At 40.5% G+C, this 26,255-nt stretch overlaps 1 protein-coding gene across 4 annotated transcripts in view; it reads left to right on the forward strand.

Annotated features, from left to right (window-relative positions):
* LOC127575827 (stAR-related lipid transfer protein 13-like) overlaps nucleotides 1-26,255 on the forward strand; it is a 425,779-nt gene that overhangs the window by 134,492 nt on the left and 265,032 nt on the right. Inside the window, exon 1 of one of the 4 annotated variants that reach the window (XM_052025974.1) lies at nucleotides 19,032-19,109. The exons of the other annotated variants lie outside the window; for them this stretch is intronic. Within the exon in view, the coding sequence (XP_051881934.1) occupies nucleotides 19,035-19,109 (75 nt within the window). The 5' untranslated portion in view covers nucleotides 19,032-19,034. Of the gene's footprint in view, nucleotides 1-19,031; nucleotides 19,110-26,255 lie in introns of those variants that run through there. 4 annotated transcript variants of the gene reach the window in all.

Below are 26,255 nucleotides of genomic sequence, written 5' to 3' on the forward strand. Positions count from 1 at the left end.
ATTTGGAAAATTCAACCTTAAAGGTCAGATTTGTATTCTCATTTTGTGGGTGGGACAGTTTAAGTTGCTCCTCAGTTTGCCATGCTTACATCCTCAGGCTGTTACAGTGTCTTGGGTCTTGCCACAGAAAACTACCCCAGCATTTTCTGAAAGTTCCTGCTGCAAGATTGCTTAAGGTAGAATCGTACCTTCCTGTCACAGTCACCAGCTTGTGCTGGGCACAAAATTTGGGCCGAAAATACCTTGCAGATGCTGAAAAGGTGAAATAACAACAGAAATATCTAGAAATCCTCAGCAGGTCAGGCAGCATCTGTGGAAAGATAAACAGAGTTAACATTTCAGCTCAAAGACCCTTTGTTAGAACTGGGAAAGAGAGAAAAAGCAGGCTATTTTTAAGTTGCAGAGAAGGTGGAGGGAGAGGAGCACGGTCTGATCTGCTGGGCATGTGCCACTATCCTGCACTTTATAATAAATATTTCTTTCTTTGTATCACCCTCTCGCTGACCCGCTAACCCAGTGACCAGAGAACTACTTCAACTTATCCCTATGGAAATCTTGACAACACCCTTTCACCGATATCCCCTTTGCCCTGTCTACTTTGTTCTATCTATCCCTCCAGCCCACCCCCACAATCTTCCCCTGCACAGTCTTTTTCCCATAGCCATTTTTTCAATGCTATATCCCCTCAAACTTTCAAAAGCATAAATTTACAATGCAGTGAATCTGCTAACAGGACACACCCTGCATAGGACTAAAGCTGTTTTGGATGTTTGTAATAAGATCAAACATATGCATTTAGATAGCATTTTTGGTGAGAAAAGTTAAAGGTACATCACAGGGCCATTATCAGACAGAATATGGCTCTGAGCCACAAAGAGATGTTAGGACAAGATATCAGGATTCTAATGACTTAAACATGGGTGTCCAGGGTAAAGTTCTAAATTTGCAGATAACATAATGCTTGGGAAACAGGAAGAGAGGAGGATTGTAATAGACATAGAATGGACAAGCAGCAAATTAAATTTAACACCGAGAAGTGGGAAGTGAAATTGGTTAAGGATTATGGGGAGAAGGTGGAAGAATAGGATTGAGAAAAAAGCGTCAGCCATTATTGAATGGTAGAGCAGACTTGATGGGCCGAATGGTCTAATTTTGGTCCTATATCTTATGGTCTTATGGCAGAAGAGACAGTATAAACTAAATAGAACATTACAAAAAGGTGTGAAGGAAGAGAGGGAGCTGGGTGTGAATTACATAAATTCTTGAAAGGGGGAAGGTATGCTGAGTAAAGCACACTGAATCTTGGGATTTGTGAATAGAAGCCACAGAGTACAAAAATCTAGAAATTATGTTGAACCTACATAAAATATTGGCTCATGATGTGGCCACAGCAGGACAATCACCACAAATGCTAGTTACCAAGAGAGACAGAGATTCCGGCTATAACATTAGTCAGAAGAAGCTGGGGTTCTCCTTTGAGTAAAGAAGATTGAGAGGAAATTTGATAGTACTGTACAAGATCATGACTGGTCTAGGGTGGATGGAAGGAGGCTGTTCCCGTTAATGGACATTTTAGGCCACAAGATATGGTTTGTGTTAGTCCTGAAAGTGATGGAAAGAAACACATTCCTTCAAAACATCACCGCGAATCATGATGAATTACTACAAAAATGGTAAATGCTGTTAATGTGGGTCCCACACCAATGAAGTGGTGAATAGCTAAACAGTCTGTTTCCTTGATAGAGGGTAGGACATTGACCAAAGTATCAGAGAACTCTCTGCTTGGTAAATATTACTTTAGATATTTAACATCCATTTGAACTGCTGATAGGTGAAGAGAGTTCCGTTTAACAACGCTTCCAAGGTACACAGATTCTAACAATGTTGTATATTCCACTATAAGAGTGTCAGCTTAGCTTGATCCCTACAACACAACTTTAGTGCAGAGTCCGATGACTCAGTGATAAGAATATTACTGTTGATCTGAGCTAACACCCATTAGCCAAACTAACGCCAGTAGAGAGTAGCATGTAAGAGCACACAATATGACTTGACTAATAAGGAAGATCATTCCTCCCCGTTTCCCTGTCTGATCCTTCTCTTTGAAAATCTTCTCCCTATCAAACCTTTATAACTTTTGTTTGACACTCTGAGCTCCATTCTGTCCTGTCTGCAATCTCCGGGAGGAACCCCTTTCAGTTTCTTAACTGCATTCTCACTTTTAACTCCTGAAAGCTCAGTGTGGAGCCTTATTTTTATTTCCTGTGGCCCAAAGTGGCAGTGCAGTTGTACCTTCCCAAATCTGACCAGTTCAGACTCAATCCATATAGTACTTTAAGACGAAATTTAAGAAAACAGTTTTCAGTTAGAAAAGTTGCAAAGCTAGAATCAATAAAAGGAGACTACGTGGAAGAGGATGAGAAGTTAATGATTTGCATATCATTCAGTAAGCTTTATGCATTCATACCAATACAGTGATCAGTTTCGACTGATTGTTAATTCAAAACATGATACTTCAGAGTATATTCCTTGTCTTTTACTAGCTAGGAATAAGAGAATTTATAAAAGAATTAATAAAGGAACTATGACACAATTACTCTCATTAAATATGCTTTGCCTTACAGTGCCTTCTCAACAACATCTTATTTCATAGTATATGTATCAAAAATGGTTACTATGATTACTGGTATCAATTCTCCACCAACAACTGGTGACAATTCCTGTTGAGGCAGTGTAAGTAGACACACTTGTACCAGGAAGTAGGGAGAGAAAACTCCTCTCCAGGATATGATTGTGGGGGTTGAAGGGAGGAGAGAAGATATAGCCACATATTTAGGTGCAGCACGTGTGTGGAGAAGATCACAATTACATAGTCCCTTTATTTTGGTATGAATGCATAAGGCTTACTGAATGATATGCAGTTCATTACAACTTCTCATCCTCTTCCATGTACACTCCTTTTATTGAGAAATACTATGATGCTGGAGGAACTCAGCAGGCCAGACAGTATCTGTGGAGAAAAGCAGGTGGTTAATATTTCGGGTCTTTTCTCCATGGATGCTGCCTGGCCTGCTGAATTCCTCCATCATAGTATTTTTCATCTAGATTCCAGCAGCTGCAGTCCTTTGTGTCTCTCGTTTTATTGATTCTTGCTTTGCAACATTTCTAATTGAAAACTGTTTTCTTAAATTTCATCTTAATGCACTATTTGGATTGAGTTTGAACTGGTCAGATTTGGGAAGGTACAACTGCACTGCCACTTTGTGCCACACAGTGGGGCTGCAGCTACACTGTGGCTGGGAGAAGCATTTGTTTTCTAAACTGAATCTGCAGCTTGGCCATGAAAAAGCTCAGCTAAATATACAGAATGAGGTCATGTTTCTGTGCTCACGAAAGCTTCCATCTTCTGTTGCAAGGCGCGGCGGTTGTTGAAGCACAGATCTATTCTTATCAAATCTTAAGAAAAGGTGAGGAGAAAAAAAGTAAACAATGAGAAAGAAAAGGCATCCTCACCTCTAAGGGATAATGTTATTTTATAATTGATTTGACCATGGCGTCTGTCCTGATGCATTCTCCTCTCTCTACCTTGTTTCGGGACCTAGCTGGAAGGACAGAGAAGCGAGGTAGCCTGACTATTATGTCTGTTGTTCGATCACGTGTTACTGGGGTGAATGGCTGCCGCTAAAGATGGCTGGGTACATACAGCTACAGTTTACTTAGCGTCTCTTTAAAGGTCACTCCTGACAGGCAGACAGTGTACAATTTTACATGTTTTTAACTGTTGAATTAGCTGAGCACTGAGAACGATATCAAAATAATAACCAGGAACTCCAATTAAGCTCTTTGCTGCTTTGAATGTTTGATATAAATGCATCAGTATTTACCAAGGAGAAGGACATGGGGGATAGGGAGATCTGTGTGGAGCATGCTAATGTGCTAGGGCATTTCGAGATAAAGGAGGAGGTAGTGTTGAGTCTCTTAAAGAGCATTAAGGTAGATAAGTCCCCAGGGCCTGATGGGATATACCTAAGGTTATTGAGAGAGGCAAGAGATGAGATTACTGGGACCTTGACCAATATCTTTGTTTCCTCTCTAGCCACAGGTGAGGTCCTGGAGGACTGGCGAGTAGCTAATGTTCCATTATTCAAGAAGAGAAACAGGGATAATCCTGGTAACTATAGACCGGTGGGTCTCACATTAGTGGTAGGGAAGTTACTGGAGAGGATTCTTAGGGATAGGATTTATGAGCATTTGGAAAACCATACCTAATTAGGGACAGTCAGCATAGCTTTGTGCAGGGCAACTTGACTGAGTTTTTTGACGAGGTGATGAGGGTGATTGATGAAGGTAGAACTGTGGATGTTGTCTACATGGATTTTTGTAAAGCGTTTGACAAGGTGCTTCATGGCAGGCTCACCCAGAAGATTAAGATACATAGGATCTATGGTGAATTGGCCGTTTGGATTCCGAACTGGCTTGCTCATGGAAGACAGAGGGTAGTGGTTGATAGGACTGTGGAACTGAAGGTCTGTGACTAGTGGTTTTAGAGATCTAAACTGGGACCTCTGCTGTTTGCGATGTATATAAATGACCTGGATGACATTGTGTAGGCAGAAGGGATTAGTTTAGTTGGGCATTTTATTACTAATGTAATTGGTTTGGCACAACATTGTGGGCCAAAGAGCCTGTGCTGTACTGTTCTATGTTCTAAATGCCCTCAGCTCAAAAATTCTTTTTTCTAGAAAGAATGTAAAGTAGGCTAATTGCAAACACAGTCGAAGAAATGAAAGAGACAAAGGTAGATTTGGAAATAAAACCAGAACATGCTGGAAACACTCAGCAAGTCAGGCAGCATCTCAGGAGAGAGAAATAGAGTTAGCATTTCAGATGATTAAGATACAATTTTTAATAAACAATAGAGAATAGTCAGGAATACAAGAACACAAGCAAATACAAGCAGGCCACTTGACCCCTCAAGTCTGCCCCGCTGTTTAATATAATCACGGTTGATCTGTCCTGGACCTTGTCTCCTCTTCTGTACCAGTTCGCCATAGCCCTCAATTCCTTGATCTTTCAAAAAATGTATTTACTTCCTCTTTAAAACCCACAACCATCAGGGTTAGAGAATTCCAGAGATTCATCACCTTCAGAAAGAAGAAGTTCCTATGCAGTCATTTCTAAATGACTGCTCCTAATCTTGTAACCATGTCCCCTCAGTCGAGATTCTCCCACTTGTGAAAACATCTTGACATCTACCCTGTCATGCCCTCTTAGAATTTTATGTTTCAGTAAGATCACCGCTCATTTATTCTAAAGCCAAAATAATATAGATCTAATTTCTTTAGCTGTTTGTGATAGAACAACCCTCTCATTCCAGGAATTAGCCTAGTGAATCTCTTTTGGACTACCTCCAATGCTAGTATAAATAGACAGTCATTGGTTTAATCATTCACCCATCCCCTAATGGCCCCCATTATCACCTCCCCTACTTATCAGATTCCAACACTGGTAGTCTTTGTGTTCCTGCTCCTCATCCTCCCAGCTGTCTCCACCTTCACCCTCCCCTCCCCTCACCTCGTTCCATCTGCCCTTTTTTCCCTCTTATTTTTGCCTGCTTCCACTTATTAAATTTTAAATTTAAATTTTATTTACAGCGTGGTAACAGGCCCTTCCGGCCCAACGAGTCCACGCCGCCCATTTTAAACCCTAATTAACCTACCCGTACGTCTTTGCAATGTAGGAGGAAACTGGAGCACCCGGAGGAAACCCACGCAGACACGGGAGAATGTACAAACTCCTTACAGACAGTGATGGGAATCGAACCCTGATTGCTGGCGCTGTAATAGCGTCGCGCTAACCGCTACACTACCGTGCTGCGTTACCCAATTGCCTCTGTCTCCCAACTCCACCCTTCCCCCACCTGGATCCATCTGCCCATCATCCTTCACCCCTCCTTGGTCCACCTATCACCTACTGGCCCCTGTCTCACCCCTCCCCCTCTCCTCTTTATACGTGCAATCTTCCCTCTCCACTCTCAGTCCTGATGCAGGGTCTCAACCTGAAACGCCGACAATTCCTTTCCGCCCACAGATGCAGCTTGATCTGCTGAGTTCTTCCAGCAAGCTTGTGTGTAGCTGGGACTTTATATTCAGTTTTACCAAATAATCTGGAAAAAAGAACTAATTTTCTTTGTTACCATCCCAGTGAATTAAAGGCTTAGCTTCAGAATTAGAACACTTGAAGGCAATGGAATGAAATTCAGAGTCAGATCACTGTGTTGATGTGACTGTGTAGCATATTTAGCACTACTGACCTGAGTGTTTTTTTGTTTCAGGGGAATTTGCTATTACCTGTACTTCAAAACAATGCCATTTTTCTCAGTTATGGGATCTGCTTCCCTTTAATGTATGTCTCACACCTGTTTATGTTTCCAGTACCAGCCGCCCTATCAAAACAGCATGTAAATTATCCCAGTACCAGCTGAGTCCTGAAATTGGCAATGGAAAAGTGAGGGGTAATCACATTATTTCCTGTCTAGCCAGATTCTCCAGAAATCTTATTTTCCGCTGGGAAAAAAATAATGATTTACATATGGATTTTAAAATAAAGGTACAAACAGTGCTTACCCCAGAGTATTCTCGACATTACCACATCTATACAATTGTGGAAACCCTCTGACTAACGGAACAAACATAAGATCCCTGATCTATTTTACTTGCAGAATATAAACAAGCCATATAAATATAAAAAGATTTCAAGAAAGCTGTGTATTTCATAAGCTCAGGATGTCTCAAAGGGGTTTACAGCCAATGAAACAGCTTTGTAGATATTATTACAATGTAGGAAAGGCAATTTGCAAACAGCAAACTCCCGTGAACAGCAATGTGACCATTGTATTATAAAAACAGGAAGTGCTGGGAACATTCGGCAGGTCAGGCAGCATCTGAGAACCAGAGTTAATGTTTCAGGTCAATAACATTTCATGAGATCTCCATAGGTGCTGCCTAACTTGGTGTGTGTTTCCAGTATTTTCTGTTTTTATTTCAAATTTCCAAATTCTACATATTCTTTTTGATTTTTCAAATCTATTTGTGTGTTGTTGAATGGGAGATAAATGTAGACCAGGGCTCCCAGAATATTTTTTTCAAAAATCCTTCAAGTCCACCTTGAGCTAGTAGGCAGTATAAAGTCTCATTCTATTATAGCCATGACTGATGCTTGTCTGTTAACAAAGTTGAAAATCATCTAAGTTTGCCACAAGATGGAGAGAAGCAGATTGTTAAAAATAAGTCACAAAGGGCACAAGATTAAATACAAGTAGTTTAGAACAGAGGACAGGATGTGTATACTGTGCGGATGTGTATACTGTGCGGATGTGCAGTTCACTTCCAGCTTTATTGGTTGGGGAAAAGACTATGGTCAGGAATTTTATGAAGCTGCTCCTCTTTGGGCCATTACTTCACTGGAAGTGGAGTTCAAAGGAGATTCCCAATAATGTCAAGATGGAAATGCCTTAGAGCATAGGATATAGTAAAGGTGATGGGATCTACCAATATCCTGGCTGTGCTTCTGAAGACTTTTCCTTGAAAACAAACAGCACCTCCAGTAAAGCTATTTCAGTACGTCTATAACACTGGCAATACCCAACAATTGCCTAAATTGCAAAACAGAAAAAGACTGTAGGTGCTGGATGTCAGAGATAAAACAACACGTGTTGGAGCTATTCAGCAGGTCAGGCAGCATCTCGAAGAGGACAATAGGGGTAATGTTTCAGATCAATATTCTGGTAAAAGGCCATCAAACTGAAATAGTTAACTCTTGTTTTCTGCACATAGATGCTGCCTGACTATCCTCGCTTTTCATCTGGAAAATTGGAAGGAATGTCCTGCCCTCAAAAAGCAGGACAAATCCAATCCAGCTCATTACTACCCAGTCACTCCACTCTCAATCAACAACAAGCTGATGGAACATGTCATTGGCAATGGTACCAAATGGCACTTACTCAGCTGCAGCCTGTACATGGCAGGTGATTTTGGGTTTTGCCCCGCTGATCAAATAAACTCTTTCTCAACATCCTTCTCTCCAGGAAGGGTTCTATAAGGTCTGAGTCTTATGGCTCAAGGAGACTTCTGCTTCTGTTGAGAAGATGGCCTATCCTCAACCATCCTCTTGACTTCTCTGATGCATCACTTCTCACCTGGTCACTAACATTTTCTAATTGGCCTAGGGTAAAGGTATATGAGTTGTTGCATTGAAGCAGGATTACAAAAGTTGATAGCAAGTTTAAGGGGTGTGTGGCATAGGAAAATGGACCAGGGGTCTTTACAGAAATAATCTCTTAATCTTGACCAGAGAAACAAAGGACTGTAGATGCTGGAATCTAGATGAAAAAGTTCTGAAGAAGGGTCCTGACCTGAAACGTTGACCACCTGCTTTTCTCCACGGATGCTGCCTGGCCTGCTGAGTTCCTCCAGCATCATAGTGTTTTTCATCTTAATCTTGACCTCCTCTTCTTTCTCATTTTTTTCACTATTCCCAGAGAAGCACCAATTGCAATACACCTATATTTATATCCATGCTTAACTTTTATTACTGTGCAGATAAAGCAATTGATAAAAGAAAGGAAAATGGGCACTAGGGTAAATATTCTTCACTATGTAAATTGTTTGGAATCCAACTTTTCTTTGAAGATAGACCTGAGGTTGTCATTATCGTTGGCTGTCCAGTGCACAATGTTCAGTTGTATTCCTCAAATTTAAATCAATAAACCTTCTCTGGAATTTGTTTGTCATTCATCCTAATAAGCAGAAACATTTGATTTCTCTGCAAAAATAATGAATGGTCAGCAAGTTGTAGTCCAATACATGAAATTTTTGAAGCTGGCATATTTGTGTTTCAGGAATATTTCAAAGCAACTCTAGACTTTTGAACCCACACAAACCCAGCTGTTGGCACTGGTCCTTGAGATGACAAATGAAGAAATAACTATTTCTTTGTACTCTATCCCGTGAGATACTGCAGGCAGTTTTTGGTCACTGGTATTTTCTTCTGAGAATTTGGCAGAGATTAGAGAACATCTTCCTTTTAACTTTTAACAGTAGTGATTTTTTTTTCATTTCTAAACCACAATCTGCAAATTATGAAACAATATCCCTTTTTGTTTTGGGTCTTCTGAAGAACGCAAAAATGTTAATGTTCCCACCATCATGAATTTCAGAAAGAATTTTCTTCGAATTCAGTAAATGTCTGTGTTAAGGTTACTGAAATAACTCCCTTACAGTATTGCAGTCCGTAAATGCTGCTTTAGTAATTAATCTTGAAAAATTAGCAATGCTAGAAATATAGTGGAAGTCTGCTACTTTCACACAACTGTTACCTATTATAGGAGAATGAAGTAGCAGGCTGCAAATATCACAGCTTACCATATCCAAGAATGTTTGTATTTACAGTTACTTGGCAATTACTTTAATATTGGATGGAGGGAATAAATAGGGATGGAAGCTCTAACTAAATGATTGAAAATGACAAATACAAGCTTTAATATGGCTGAACCAGTATCTCAATGGTCTGGTTAACTTATATCTAGAAAAACTAGCCAAATGATTTGCCCTTTGTGTTAATATCTGGGATAATCAAGCTAACAAATGAATTAGTTGGCAAGAAAATATTGGGAGGGGGGAGGGGTGTAAGTGGTGAGGTTTTTGAGTAATGCCAGGTACATTGGAAGTTTGGTAAGTTTAGGCCTCAGCACTTTATTTCCATATTCTGATTCAGATTTCAGCCAAATTCCAGTAGAATTCGCTGCTCAGCTGGTAGATAGAAGCAGGAATTTGTGCTCTGGGGACTCATTGGAATGGTCCCTGATTGTCAGGTAATTCAAATCAAGGAGGTGGGAATTCAAATCAAGGAAGGCCAGGAGGGGGTGAAGTGAAGCTCAAGGTGCAGAAGGGAAATGGATAAATAGCAGATATCCAGAACCCCCTACTGCTGGAGAAGAGAGCTATTGAAAGAGTTTTTGTTTGGTTCAACGTTATCTCTTGTTGCTTGCAAAGGATCATTGAAGTCTGAATAGGGGAGGCACAGCCTGGTCACCCTTGCCAAAGTGTCTTTCTACAGCAATAGGCCCAATATTAATATATTCAAAGAATCTAAAACTTGTTTTAGGTGTTTTGCCTGGTATATTCACAAATTGTGTGCCATGAATTTAGAAGGTATCCCTCTACTTATACAAAGGTACCATTTTGGAGCAGGTGTGAGCCACTGTGCTCCTTGAATCAACTGAGGGATGTTAACCTCAACCCCGCTTTCCCACATCCCCAGCAACCTTTCTCACAGTTGCTCAATAAGTGGTTACCTACCTTTATCAGTGTCCTTTGAGGAAGAGCGTTCTGAAGACTCGTGACCCTCTGAGAGAAATTTTATTTTTTTTTTAAATGGATGACTCATTATTTTTAAACATTTCAGATTGATATATATTTCAATTGTCCCGTCTCGCTCTTCTAAATTCCAGTGGACATAAGCCTAACCTGTCCAACCTTTCCTCATAAGATAACCAGCCTCTTCCAGGAATTAGTTTAGTAAACCTTCTAATGCATTAACAGTCATCATTAAATAAGAAGACAGTACTCAGTATTCCAGATTCCCGATTTAATAGAAGGGAAAGCTCCCTAATTTTGTATTCAATTCTCCCAGCAATAACCAATTATATTCAGTTAGCTTTCCTAATCACAAGCTGCACCTAGCCTTTTGCAAACCATACACTTGAAAACCCAGATCCCTCTTCAATCTTTCACCAGTAATGTAATATGCTTTTTTTATTTCTCCTGCCAAGATGAACAATCTCATACTTGCATACATTATACTCCATTTGCCAGATCTTTGTCCACTCACTTAACCTACCTGTATATCTTTGTACTCTCATTATGTACTCTTCACAACTTACTTTCCTACCTTTCTTTGTGTGATCAGCAAATATAGCAATCATACTTTTGCTGGCCATCAAAGTCATCAATATAAATTATAAAAAGTTAATCCCTGCAGCACACCTTTTCTTATATCTTGCCCAGCAGAAAAGACTTTGCTACTCTCTGCTTCCTGTTAAGCACCTAATATAGCTGCGTTAATATATTACTTCCTATGCCATGAGGTTTTATTTTATACAGTAACCTGCGATGTGACATCTTATTAAACATTGGATAGGAATTGTGGCACTGCTGACCTGGTATTCTTAGTACTAATTTTTTGCTTGAAGTTTAATTTGCTCAAAAATGTAGACTCTGTCTTTCTCCAAAAGTAGCATACATTTTTTAAAAATAGAACCCAATATATTTTAAGTGTCCCTTTGGACATGTTTAAAATAAGTGATCCCTTGCATTCGTTAGAATACATATTCAAATTCCTTTTCCCACTGAATGCATTACTAAACTCAAACATTCGCAATGCACCGTACACTCGTCAGTTATTAAACAAAAACTCCATCAATCTGTATTTGTGTCCACCATTCATATGCTCACCCTGATCAAGAGCACTCAAAACATCCTGCAGCACAGTATGCAACACAGGAAATTGAGTTCAGACATCCTCCTATTGCCTATGCAGCCCTGGCCATCATTTCCATTGCATACAGCACCTCACTCCTACTCTGCCCTTCCTTCACCAAGAGCGACACTGGAGCACCTGAAAGATGTGAGCCTGCACTCTCCTGAATGTGCTGTCCTTAAGTTCCTGTGATAACCACCTGCCGCAACCATAATAATATCCCCTCTAAGACACGCAGGCTTGCTTTAAGTAATCCACGCTGGCTTTATGTGGCACTAGTTATAATATGGGGCCACCTGCAGATGTGCATATTCCAATAAACAGCATGGTTAGTGCTGACTGAATGCAGCAATCTTGCAAATTAGCTGGTAGCACAAAGGTGACATGCTGCCTGCACTTCACTCAACAGGCAAAGATTAATGGTGGATTGCAGTCAAATGCCCGTTTACCTCCCTAAGATTCTGAATGTATAAAAAGTCCTTGCATAAATTTATGCATAAATTTATGGATTAATATTGGAGGTAGAGCAGTATTAATGTTGATAATGTGGCTCTGAAATGATATGGTAGTGTTGGATTCGACTGTGTTAAGTAGTTTTTTAACGTATAGTGTTTAATACACCTCAAGTGGCTGTACAAGGAATTGCCGCTTCCTAGCTTATTGGTTTGTTCATCAGGTGAATACATGTTTTCTCATTGGTTGGTTTTCCCACCGGTATCTAATAGGTTTCCCAATTGGACTATTGTTAGCTAAGGAGTACCTCTTATATCAAGTATAAAAGGTGTAGTTTTTTGTTAATCACTCTCTTGCTCATTTTGCTCTTTTGCCTCTATCTCTCTCTTGCTCTCTTCCCCCTCCCCTGGCCCTAGCTCATCTTTAGTTCCTTTTGTCTCGGCTCATCTCCTAGTAGTAAAGCTAATGCCATGTGCTCTGTGACTGTTTGTTTGTTTTTAAACTTTTCCAGTAAAACTTTGTGAAGCACCAAGTTGTTTTCAACTTATTCTTGGACTCCTGAAAGAACCTGTCTGTGGGACAGTAGCCTGGTGTAATTGTTAAGCTACTAGACTTGCAGCCAGAATCTTGGACCTTTGATCCAGAGGCACAAGTCCTACCATGGTAGCTGAGAAATTTCAATTTGAGTACTTAAATTGGTCAGAAATTTAAAATTAGTCTCAGTAACTGTACCATGAAACCACTGGATTCTCACAAAAAAAAGACCACAGCTGGGTCATTAAATTGGTAAATTGGTTTATTATTGTCACATGTACTGAGGTACGGTGAAAAACTTTGTTTTGTGTGCCATCCGTACAGATTGTTTCATCACATCAGTGCAACACGTGTTACAGTTATAGAGAAAGTGCAGTGCAGGTAGATAATAAGGTGCAAGTCCATAATGAGATAGATTGTGAGGTCAAGAGTCCATCTTTATCATCCTAGGGACCGTTCAATAGTCTTATAACAGCATGATAGAAGTTGTCCTTGAGCCTGGTGGAATGTGCTTTCGGGCTCTTGTATCTTCTTCAGAGAAAGAAATATGTTGTTCTTACCTGGTCTGGCTTACATGTAACTCTGGACCCATCAATGTGGTAGCCTCTTAACAGCCTCCTCAGCTCAGGGGCAATTAACGATGGACAATAAGTGCTGGAATTTCCAGTGTGAACATGCCATGAATATTTCCACATCCCGTGAACAAATAAACAAAAAGCAAGATTTTGGAGCCGGCATGTCTATTATATAATAAACCTTAGAAAAAAAACAACAAGCAGTTGTTCAGTACTTAAGAAAATTGTTAGTAGAAAACAAAGATTTCAAGGTATTTTAAATACCTTCAGTAGCATTTTATTGACAGCTTCCTCAATAACAGATTTGTTTAAAGATAAAGCAACTCTGTATGAGGTTGGTATATTACTGGACGAGGTATAAAATGAAAGTTAATAGCAAATGAAATTCCCACAATGGAGCCATAGTTCTTTCTTTATATTTTGTAAAAATATTTGAGTATATTTCTTCAATTTGCTTTTACCGATTGTCTATCTGCAAATAAAATGAGTTGGGTGTTATGTACTAATTCTGACCTTTTGCCTACGATTGGTAAATGGAAAAAATATATCTCAGAGAAACTGTCTGTATTTGTACAAAATGTAAACTTCCTGGTTATCTTGTATTTAATTTTTTTCATTATGTTTAAACAAAAATGGCCAGGCTTTAATGCTTTTGACTTTTCCCATAACCCTTGTATATGCAATCACAAATCACAAGACTTTCTATATTTGGACCATGTGAAAGCTAGCAATAGTTTCAGCCTTGACCTGAAACATGCAACTTTTCATCTATATTACGTTCCAGAATTCTGTGGAAGCGTTACTAATGACTACAACACTCAGCATCAACCTCTGCAATGAATATATAAGTGAATTTTGGCAGAACTAACTTTTATTACAGATGGCATTTTCCATTGGGATTATTGGAGAGCTTTGATACGAAGTAAATGTCTGTGCCAGTGGACAAAACTGATCATGCAGAATATCTGGAGTGCATTTGCTCAATCTTTTGCCGGAAATGAGCACCATGAAATTCTCTGCTTTTGGTCTCTTTATTCAAGTTGTATTGACAGCTGCGTATTCTCTATCCAGACCTGCTAGTTGAAATTTTGCTTTGAACAGATTTTTTTTTGTGTGTGACTTCTCAGTCAATGTTCATGTGTGCTACAGCTGGAACACATCTTTTGGTTGTTTAGACTGCATTGTGGCTCTCTTATTTACTTCTATGCTCGTGAAAAAGATAGCAAACTCCAGTCCCCTATTTTGAGCAATGCAGAACATTAATCTCCAGAGCAAAGGATCATAAGTTCAAGTTTTATCCTTAATTGTTGTTTGAATTCATCTGCTTTTGTATAGTTTGTTTTCTGAGTGTACATCAGGTCCACCATGATTTCAGTCTCTGATATTCTGTACTTATCATTTCCAATACTATAGTAAATTGTGATGAGTATGACATCAAATTCTGGGTGTGCATAGATGTAAGTTATGCTACTCAGTTGCTATTTAATTTTGGTAAAGTTTATTTTGTACCTATGACCTTGGGAAATTATCTCTTCTGCTTGCCATTTGTACCAGAATTACAAACATGAGCACGAAAAACGACTGTGACTTAATTTCTGCTTACCTGGCTGAGATCAGACTAAGGAGTAATTAAAATGAGGGAAGTCACTTAGCATTGCCTAAGGTTGTTAAGACTATCTACATCCAGTTTGGTTCAACAACTGCACTTGCAATAGTGATATACTCTGTGAGAATCTCCTTGTAGAAATGCTGGGGTCTTACATATTGCTACAGAGTGGAAAAAGCTCCCTGAAGAACTACCATCCAGAGCGCTAAGCAATCCTTCCAGATGAGGCAGACATTCACATGCATCTCTTCCGGCCTTGTTTACTACATCCGATGCTCCCAATGTGGCCTCCTCTACATCAGTGAGACCAAGCACAGACTAGCGGACTGCTCTGCTGAGCACCTGTGCTCCATCTGCTACGGCTGTCCAGAGCTCCCAGTTGCTAGCCACTTTTAATTCCCCACCCCATTCCCACATCAACCTGTTTGTCCTCTCTCCCCTCCACTGCCAGGGGGAGACTAAATTCAAACTGGAGGAACTACACTTCATATTCCAACCAGGTAGTCTGCAACCTGTTCTGGGCACAACACTTTAGGAAAGATATGAACAACCATGAAGGGTTGAGACAGAGTCCAAAGTAGTTGTTCCCACTGGCAGACAGGTCAAGAACCAGGGGACTTGGAATGACAAAAGAACCAGAAATTATAAGAGGAAAACCTTGTTTGCTCAGTGAGTACTGAGGATCTGGAATACACCTCATGGAGTGGTTATGGAAGCCAATTCAAATGCAGTGATCAAGAACTTGAAAGAAAAAGTATTGTAATGTGATTTAGGGAACAGTTTTGTCCTGAGGCAGAATAGGAAAGAAATGGGTCTTTAAGAGGATGGGAGGTGAAAGTGGAGAGAGGTACAAGTAATCAGAGGTAGCCCATTAAAACGATGGGAATAGAGAGGCCACCTGAGGTGACAAAATCAAGGGCTAATCAGGAAAAGAGTAGGAGAATTATATGAAAGGAAAAGTTGGGGGGTGAGTTAGGAGAACCATGATAGGACATCAGAGAGGGTGAGAAGTGTTGAGATAGGGATTGAAATCACCAGGGATGAGGAGAACTCACCAGTACCTCTGCTACCCTTTTCCTAACTCACCCCATGTTTTTGTCTGTCATTTTATGCTTGTTGACTTTCAGTCTGACGAGGATTAAAACTTGATCTTCCTTGAGTTCAGATCCCTCCATGTAATTACTCTGTTCCATCTCTATAACTTTCATCCACTCCACAACAAGTGCTTTTCTTGATCTAGAACCTTAGAGGTAGATTTTGTTCACTTTCCCATTGGTGGCCGATTTTCCTGTGCTAAAACTATTAGCTGCTTGAGAGTTGCTAGTGCTCCACATATCCAGGCAAATGGAGAATATTTGGTCATGCTCCTCACTTATACCTTGTAGATGGTGGAAAGAGCTTGGGGCATTAGGAGGTGAGTCATTACCCAGCCTCTGACCTCCTGTTGTATCCATGGTACTTATGTGGTTTTTTTCTGGTTAATGGTGATCCCCCCAGAATATTTGTAATGCCATTGAGTGTCAACAGTTGGAAGTTAGACTCTGTCTTGGCGGAGATAGTCATTGCCCAGCACCACCATGGCTCGAATAAAAGGGTAAAAAAAGAATTTAAAAAAGTAGAAGTAATTGGCTTGGTTCTGGAGCTGCAGCCAGAAATGCCACGTACATACAGATGTGTTGGAACACATTTCCAGGTGAAGATTAGTCATCAATATGCTGCAGTGTACACTGGACATGGAAGGGACAAAATAAAACTGCAATGTTGAAGTCACAGGTCTTGCAGAATGATGAAGTTTACTAGTAGTAGGATGGATTAACTTTGGTGTATTTGGAGATTGTTCTGAAGGCTGGGTGAGTCTAGTAATGATTTGAGGGGCAAGTTGTCAATGTTAACTATGTTGGAGATTGTCCAGTGGATAGTGGAACACTAGGGCATACTTGGATCCAAGGATCCAGTGGAGGTCAGTGATGGCTTTAGGAGTGTTGCAAAACAACTTGATTAATTATGCAAGATTTGGCACTCTCCCCCATCTGTCACACTGGAGCTGGTTCTGAGTTGCTCCCCATCTGTCATAAATGTGACGCTGCTGAGTTGTTCACCATCTGTGAGGCTGGGGCTGGCATTGTACAACTCTTCAGTTGACAGACTAGAGTAATACTGTACTACTTGCCAGTTAATGGATTGAAATGGTGAGTCTCAGTGGAACTGATGAATCCGGATCAGAATGAGAATTTCTTTCTGCATACTAGTGTTTGCACTGTTTATGACTACAAACATTCCACAGACATTAAACTGTAACAAGGGTACAAGGGCATAAGAAGATTTAGCTTATGTTTATATTTCACTGAACGTGTTAGCAGCAGGGCCAACACACATGCCATTAATACTTTTCTGGTTCTAATAAGAATCAAGTGCAACCTTTAGCAGAATTCCCAGGTGGTTGCATAGTGGGAGTCTCACTGGTACTAAACTAACACTAACGGTGGCAAGATTGTCTGATTCACAGTATGCTTTTGCTTTGCTGAAAAAATATTATGGGATGGTGTCTTGTGCTGGTCTATCTCTAAAACCAGGGGTATCATTGTGAGTGAATGCATAAAATAGTGCCTGGAGAGATGCTCATGTTAGAACCCACTGATAATCAAACAACACCTCCCCCCCCCCCCCCCCCCCCCCTACCTGGCTCAAAAGCTTCATGCCTGCATGCCATCTGCTTTTCCCCAGCAGTGTGAAATAATGGGCAGGAATGTGCTGATTTTTCCTGGTACTTCAGAGTGGAAGCACAAGTGCTAAGCCATTGAAACTGAAGTAATTCCCACACCTTTGCATATTCTCTGTGAAAGGCAAAAGTCTGAGGCTTATTGATGGATCAGGGGGGCCCAATTTTGTCAATTCACTCTGCCATTCACTCTGTCGCTGGACTTGATGGTGGGCCCACCCCTGCTGAGTTACAGCAAGTATTCTGCTGAGTCAGGTTATATGGAAAATATTTAGGAAGCAAGGGAAAAGTAAGTTACTTAATCCAAACTAATTTGCATTAGTTTAATGTTTTTATGATTTATCTGTATTTTGTGTTTCTGGTTAATATATCTTTTATTTTATAATAGTTTTTATTTCTATTCAATTATTTCCTTCAAATTTTAATAGGTTTCTACGTATCTGAATATATAGTGCAGTACAGCACAGAAACAGGCCCTTTGGCTCACAATGTCTGTGCCAAGCGTGATGCCAATTTAAACTGAGCACCCGCCTATACATAGTCTATATCCCTCAATTCCCTGCCTGTTCACATGATTGTCTAAATGTCTCTTAAATGTTGCTATAAATGATACCTGCTTCCACCACTTCCCCTGGTAGTATGTTCCAGGCACCTACCACGCTCTGTTTAAAAAAAAACTTGCCATGTAAACCTCCTTTAAACTTTCCCCCTTTCACCTTAAACCTATGCCCTCTAGTATTTGACATTTCCACCCAGGGAAAAGACTCTGACTATCTACCCTATCTATGCCTTTCATAATTTTATATACTTCTATCAGTTTGCCCCTCAGCCTCTGATACTCCAGAGAAAAGATTGTCCAACTCCAAGATTGTCCAACTTCTCTCTAGAGCTAATACTCTCTAATCCAGGAAACATTTTGCACCCTCTCCAAAGCCTCCATGTCCTTCCTGTAATGTAGCAACCAGAACTGCACACAGTACTCCAAATGTGGCCTAACCAAAGTTTTATACAGCTGAGACATGTGCCTTAATCTTCTGAATCAGCCAAACATGAGGGAGCTTGTCGAAAGCTTTATTAAAGTCTATGCATACAACATCCACTACCCTACCCTCATCAGTGCTAACTTTCACAGATGGCAGGACCTCCTGTCATCAAGCTGGAAAGGGTGCAGAAAAAATTCATAACAATGTTACTGGGCTTGAGTTATAAGGAGAGGCTGGATAGGCTGGGACTTTTTTTCGCTGGAGTATAGGGGGCTGAGGAATGACCTTATAGAGGTATATAAATCATGAGGGATGTAGATGAGGTGGATGATCACAGTCTTTTTCAGGGTAGGGGGCTCTAAAACTAGAGAACATAGATTTACAGTGAGAAGGGAAAGACTTAGAAAAGACCAACTTGTTCACACAGGGTGGTGAGTGTACGGAGTGGGCTGCCAGGGAAGCTGTAGAACTGGTATAATTACAATGTTTATAAGTCATTTGGACAGGTACATAGAAAAGGTTTAGAGGGATACAGCAAAACGCAGAGAAATGGGAATAGCTTGGATCGGCATCTTGATTGGCATGGGTGAGGTGGGCTGAAGGGTCTGTTTCCCTGCTGTATAACTATGACTCTAATGCTCCCAAGACCTGGGGCCACCTTGTCCATGCTGCTGGACTTTGACGTGAGGAAGATCAGCAAGGTAAGTCTTCCACTTCCAAAGTAGAATGATTGCTGTATATCTAAAATAAAAATGCCGGAGTTGCTGATTATCTTACATTGTTAAGTAAGTTTTCAATCTGGAGATGATTAAACTCTAAGCCAGAAGGTGAGATGGTGTTCTTGAACTTCTATTAAGCTTCCTCGGAATGGTAGAGGAGGCTGAGGAGAGAGAGTGGAAGCTTGAAATCACATATGCAGGAGTATTTTGCAAGGGAGTCACCCAAACAATATTAGGTCTCTCCACATCATAAGCAGTAAATATAGTATTATAGCACCAAGAATGAGTATCTGGGGCTTTAGATGATGTGAAGGAAGGAGGTAAACAGGGAGATATTGCATCTCCCATGATTTCAGGGAAAGGTACCATGGAAAGAGGAATGAGTGTTTATGGTGAGGGAAAAGTGAACCAGAAAATCTATGTGGGAATCCCTTCAGGATGCTGATGGAGAGGGGAAGATGCACACACTAGTGGCTATCTTCTGGAGTTACCAGAAGCGGTGGAGGTTGATTCATTTAATGTGAAGTTTGGAGAGCTGAAAAGTGAGGACAAAGAATCCTGGAGGGGGGCAAAGAGGTGAGAGCAGAAATAGGGAAAAGAAATAGACATGGGCAAGGGCCTGTCAACTGTGGTAGGGAGGTTGAGGAATAAGGAAAATTTATTAAAAGCCAAGGTATGGAAGGTGGCATCATCAGAATGGTTAAGAGGAATGGTAATCAAGGTATCTGTGAGAGTCTGTGGTCTTTTAGTGGATACTGGTCACTAACCTATCCCAGAAATGGAGGTAGAGAGGAGGAGGGAAAGGAAGGGAAGAGTTAGAGATGGGTCAGAGAGGAGGATGTTAGAGTGAGTATAATAGAAAACAAACCATAGCAGACTGTCTTTTTATCTGCAGGAGAAGTAGAAAGATCCCATCTCAGGTGCAAGTCCCAGGGCTGATATTCAATGTGTTCAGCTTCAGGACAGGTTCAAGTCTCATCTGCTTTCTGTTTTTTTTCTCTGAATTACTAATTATCGAGCATTGATCTTTTTTATTCTGTCTCTAATGACTGAGTTATTTGTTAAAAATGAACATAAAACAATTGGTAATAACTCAACTGATGGAAGTTTGACAATATAATAAACTTGCTAAGATAACCTGATGTTTGTGTTGACACTGAAAGTATCCCAAGATTTGCAAAATTCCTGCATGAAATCAAGCAATGTAAAAACAAAATACAGAACTTCCCTTCTGAGTGTGAACAGAACCAGCATTCACTCTGGGTATTTTTTGTTGTCTTTAGCCCCTATTACTCACCTAGCCTGCTAGTTTATTAAAAACACAAGTAGTCTAGCTTAGATAATTTGAAGTGCAATTAGTGCCTTTGCTGTAAAGCCACTAATAATATTTCCAGGATGAAGGCTTCTATCATGCAGAGATCAAAGTTTAATTTAATTAATAGTACAAGAGCCCGCTAGACTCCAGATGTCAACATCTGAGCAAACGTTCACCACCACTGATAAGATTTGTTCTTTACAGCTAAACAAGCACATGAGGGCCTATTTGCTGGTTCCCTTCGATGGTGGTGCTGAACTGTAATGGGCATTTGAAATCAAGAAAATTGGGCCCATGATCATTTTACAATAATGTCTCGTACATGATCTTAATCATAGATAGGTCACAGAGAGATGCAGCACAGAAACAGGCCCTTCACCCCACCGAGTCTATACTGAACATCAAACACCCATTTTTACACTAATCCTGCTTTAATCCCTTTTATTCTCCCAATTTCCCATCAACTCTCCAGCAAGATTCAAATGCAGACAGAGAATTATTGACAGTTCTGTGCTGTCTGCTAAAACTTGGCCGATAAACCGCCTCATCTACTAGATAGCAAACCATTGATAATCATGTTCATCATAGCCTTGAGTTTTTATGCCTCAAACGTATTCCTAACATGCACAATTGCATCAGTCAAACCAAAGTTGCATCAAATGGGTCACAACTGCATCTTACTTTTTATACCAGTAGAGCACTACTCCTTCATTTTACAGCATCCCCTTCCCAGGACATTATTGATGATGTCTTTGTGGCCATCCAGATTACAACTACCACAAAGTAAATAGTTTTTATAATATTGTATCTGCTTTAAGTTAAGAATAAACTTTATTGATAGCATGGCATCATTTTGTAATTAATGGCAATTATTTGCAGTAATTCTTCATAGAAGACCTTGACTTGGAACTGCTCACATTTCACCAATATTGCTTTGTTGTAAATAAGGTGGAAACCCTGTCTTTACATGAAAACTAGTTCCCACCTGACCTACAGTAATAATAGTTGGTTATGTAGGAGTGCCTCTGAGGAATTTCCTCTGTTGCACCTCAGCATCATGGACATGGAGCATGTTGATTCTCAAGATGTACTGTTTGCAGACAACCCAAAACTATCACATTAATCCATTCTTTGGAATGGATTCAAAGCAGGGATCCCATTAATAGGTTCTACTGGTCAGTTTTAATGTAGTCTCTGGGGCACTTGTAATGTCCAACAATATCATTAAAATTACTGCCTTGGTATCACTTTCAGGATTCCACTATTAAATTTCCAGTTGAGAGATTGTGGTATCTCAAAACTGGACATTTAATAGTGGAATCCTGTGATCTCCCAAAATGGAATCTTTTTTGATAGGAACTTTGGACGTGTATATCAGCACACACGAGCTGCTGTGGGCATGAAAAACTGCTGGAAGGGAAGGGGAGAAGGGCTCCCAGCAGAAGGCCAGATGTGTACAGAGTGCTCAGGGAGCAATTCTCATAAAGAATGTGTGAGACATCATGAGGGCACAGCTGCAGCAAGCAGCTGAGAAGAGGAGGAGGAGCAAGAAGGAAGAAAGCAAACTGAATGATTTCTTCATGCCCTGGCATTCCATGAAGAATGCATCGGAGTCTGATACCACTAAATACAATTCCAACTTTAATTTTCCCATCAGTTCCACATCATGCCTTTGCTCTGAGACTTGTCATTACTGTGTCAACACCAAACAATAGCCACCACAAAATAAGTATTCCAAATCAAATTGTTGGTGACGTCTTCTCATATACCATGAGAATAATCTCAATTGTGCTTCCTATTCTGAGTGTCTTCCATGTTCCTTTGCTTGACCTGGTGCTCTCCCAGTTTACACAATGTGGCAGCTGCCCATCAATAAAAGAAACTGCATTGGCCAGCCTTGAGCAGTTCTGGACCTAGATGGCTTTGCGACCAACTTCATCATCTTGTTATCAGTGTGTGGGTTGGAGCAATTTTCGGAGGACGAGAGAAGGGAGTAGCTTAGAACAAAGCAATTTGTGAAGTGTGTTCTTTAGAAGTCTTGCTCTTAGGAGTCCAGTCCGTCACTCCATCACTCCAGTCAATGACCTCCTGAGTTATCAGGTGGAGAAGTGAGGTGCCTCATGCAACAGATTTTAATAGACAAGTTAACGTGTTGTGTCCATGATTTGTGACTCACGCCCACAGTTGTACTTTGGTTTGTGCAGCAGGTGGCTGTGATTTTCGTGGCCTGTGCAGATTCTGTCTAGGAAGGTCAGAGCCAGGCAGGTGGGGTCAGTTCCCTGCATTGGGTGCATCCTGTAGTTCCTTCCATCTAGATTATGTTAAAGATGTTGGGTGCTGTTTCCCACAGATAATTTTGAATACTTTTGTGGTTTAGTTATGTCTTTATTAATGGGGAGGTTGGTGTTATTCATTTTTTTCCATTTTGGAAAGGATATCAGAATCATTGGTGGGGCAATGTGGGCCAGCACTGGTAGCCATTAAGTTGGAGTGGACTTAAGGATTCCTATTACCATCTGTGTGGCATTTAACTGCACACCTGTGATCTTTCTGTAGTGAGTGTCGCACTAAACTTTAAAGCTCCAATACAGGAAGAAGGGCAACTATGTTAGAAATGCTCTACATTATTCAGATGAAACATTGAACTGTGACTAGTCTGCTTTCCCAGGTGGACACAAAATATCCTATGGGACTGTCTCGATTAAGAGGAAGTGCCAATATCCTCAGTGTTTTGGCCAATATTTATCCCTCAGCCAAAGCTCAGAAACAGTTTATTCTCAGTCTAGATATATGAGTTTGAATAACTAGTCTCTGTATGGCAACTATGAAATAACCTCATTGTCATGAAAATCCATCTGGTTTACAAATGCCCTTAAGGAAGAAAATCTGCTGTCCTTACCCACCCATTGCCTGTTTGGAAATCCAGACCCGTCAATGTGTTTAACTTTAGCAGCAGCTTCAGTTAAAGATAGACAATATATGCCAGCAATACCAATAATGTCTATAGCCCATGAAATAAAGGTTCCTGTCATTGTGGGGAATTTCATACATACAAATTGACTGTCAAGTTTCTGACATTACAACAGTAACTATGCTTGGGAGGGGGAACAGAAAATATGGAAATGTATGTCTGCCTGTAGCTCCAGGCCAGTTTAGGATGGTTGGGGAGCAAAGTAAGTCAGAACCACCCAGGCCTCATTCAGATTCTGCTTGATGAGTGTTATTGGATGTTGGGATCAGCTGCTGGGATCCTGGGATTTTGAGCAAGGATCCTGTCCAAAGCAGCGATGAGGCAAGCTTCTCTTGGGAGCCTGAAATCATCTCTGATGCTCCTCTTCATGACTGGGATCTTTCTCTCTCCGTGTCTTCTTCTGTCCAGAAAAATTTCCTGCTTAGACTGCCAAGTTAAAATTGTCAGGTTATGATGGCCTTACTTGCAGATGTAATGAAGAACTCTTCGAAGGGAGGTCCTTGTTAGCTATTTAGTAAAGTAGCTTGAAATCAGCAATGGGCAATTGGTACTCCTTCATTTTCAAGATTAGTAAGTAACCTGGGTCTCCGCCGAGAAGGTGGAGCCCAAGTCACTGGCAGAGCTTAGGAGCTGAGGGACTGACTCTGCTTAGTGATGTGTGACCCAAGGAGACTTCAGAGAGGAAAGAATAAAACAAATCACAGCAATGGGTGTGCAGAGGGTAAATGAATCAATAAAACCAGATTTATTTCAATTGACAATAAGGTATTGTATTTGTATTTGCTTTTCTAATGCTTTCATTGAATAATTTGTCCATAATTGTTTAGGCTTATTACATTGTTGTTTTGGAACAGTGGATGGAATATGTTTATCACAAGACTAATTAGACCAACTCCGGAACTAACCTCCAGAACTAATCTGACTTTTGGGGAGTTCAAAGCCATCTTCTAATCTTGATGCAGTTAGAACCAGCAGCTGGGCTTTATCCAGTTGGCCATCTGCAGGAAGATGGTTTGTAGAAAAGTGCTTCTATTATAGTAATGAAAAAAACAATGAGCTATTTAACAGATGGAAATGGTAATTTTAGCAATCACTGTCAGTCAAGAGTAATAATGTTCTCAAATGCTCTCTTAGATGAGATCTAAATGACCTCCGGACAAAAGAAACTGATTTGACCCTGTATTTTAAAATGTCATCCTTGTGTCAGTTGCAGCTCAGTACATTGTATTCATGTCTCTGATTCACAGGTTGAGGTTTCAAGAGGCATGAGGACAAACAACCAGATTGACATTTCAGGGCAGTACTTAGAGGGCAGTACTTAGATTTGAAAAAGAGCAGGGAAGCTTCCTCTAGTGTTCTGGCTAATATTTAGTCCTCAATTAACATAACAAAATCAGGCTATGCAGTCATTATCATATTGCTGTTTTGTGGGCTTACTGTGTACAAACTAATTGCTGCAGTTCCAACGTTACTTAGTGACTAATAAACAATCTGCTGGAGGAACTCAGTGGGTCGAGCAGCATCCATGGGGGGAATGGAATTGTCAATGTTTTGGGTCAACCTGCTGAGTTCCTCTAGCAGATTGTTGACCTGATTCCATGGTATTGGGATGGTATTAGTTTATTCTTGTCATGTGTACTGAGATACAGTGAAAAACTTCTTGTTTGCATATCATCCAGGCAGATTATGCCACACATAAATACATCAAGATAGTAAGAAGGAAACAGAATACAAAATACAGTGTAGCAGCTACAGAGAAAGTGCAGTGCAGATAAAGGATCATAACGAGGTAGATTGGGAGATCTAGCATCTGCAATCTTTGTCTCCATCACTTGGTGACTATAGGCCAGTTAGCCTAACATTTGTCTTTGGGGAAAATGCTAGAATCCATTACTAGGGAGATAAGAAAAGGATATTTGGACAATTAGCCGGAGTCATAATTATTTGACATATTTGCTAGGGTTATTTGAAGGAGTAACAAACATGCTGGATAAGAGGCATCCTTCCAGAGGGAGGAAGAGAGAGGGATGGTGGAGGAAGGCTCCTCTGTAGAAGATCCTAGCAGCAGGGGTATTTAAAGAAAAAATTTTATGGGAATCTCATTGAAAAACCATGACTTTGGAGATTCCATTTCTCTGGGCTGACAGACAGATATACTGCTTGTAGTGAAGTCACAGATGCTCACTAATTGAAGAGGGTGGAATCCATCCCCTTCTCCCTTGGTAAAGAGCATTAAGCAGCAAGAACATAGAGTCGCCAAGACTGTGAGTTTCTGAAACATATGTGCCTTTGGCTGCATTCACATCACCAGAGTTGAACAAGGGATTTTATTCCCTGAATGCGTAGCTGATCTTAATCTACATCTTGTGAATCGGGATGATCAGTGCCCTGTGCCGGGGTAGTAGCTATGATGCTTTTATTTTGAGATAATCTGCTGCATCTTTCCATTTACAAGCCAACACAATAGACCAAAGGCTGTCTAATTGGAGATAAGGCCTATCTTCGTACCACTTTATTCATAACTCCATTGTAAATTCCACAAATAAGAATAGGATTTGCTTCCAAGATCTATGCTGCCATCCACAACTTTACCAAACTGATCACTAGTGAACTCGAGCACTGAAACTTCTGCTGCCTAGACCTCAGTCTGGGAAATGTTCAATATGCAAAGGACTTGGTCTCTGCTTCACAACCTGGAAATTATATGGACTGAATCTTTGCTAGCAGCTGCAGAGCAGGAGCAGTGGAGGAGAAGGAAGAGGAAGGGCCATGTATCCCAAAATGAACATGGGATATGAGACAATGGGTCACCTGTTGAGTAATAGGAAATAATATGAAATTT

Source organism: Pristis pectinata, chromosome 11 (assembly GCF_009764475.1).
Source record: "Pristis pectinata isolate sPriPec2 chromosome 11, sPriPec2.1.pri, whole genome shotgun sequence".
In the NCBI taxonomy this organism is placed as follows: domain Eukaryota; kingdom Metazoa; phylum Chordata; class Chondrichthyes; order Rhinopristiformes; family Pristidae; genus Pristis; species Pristis pectinata.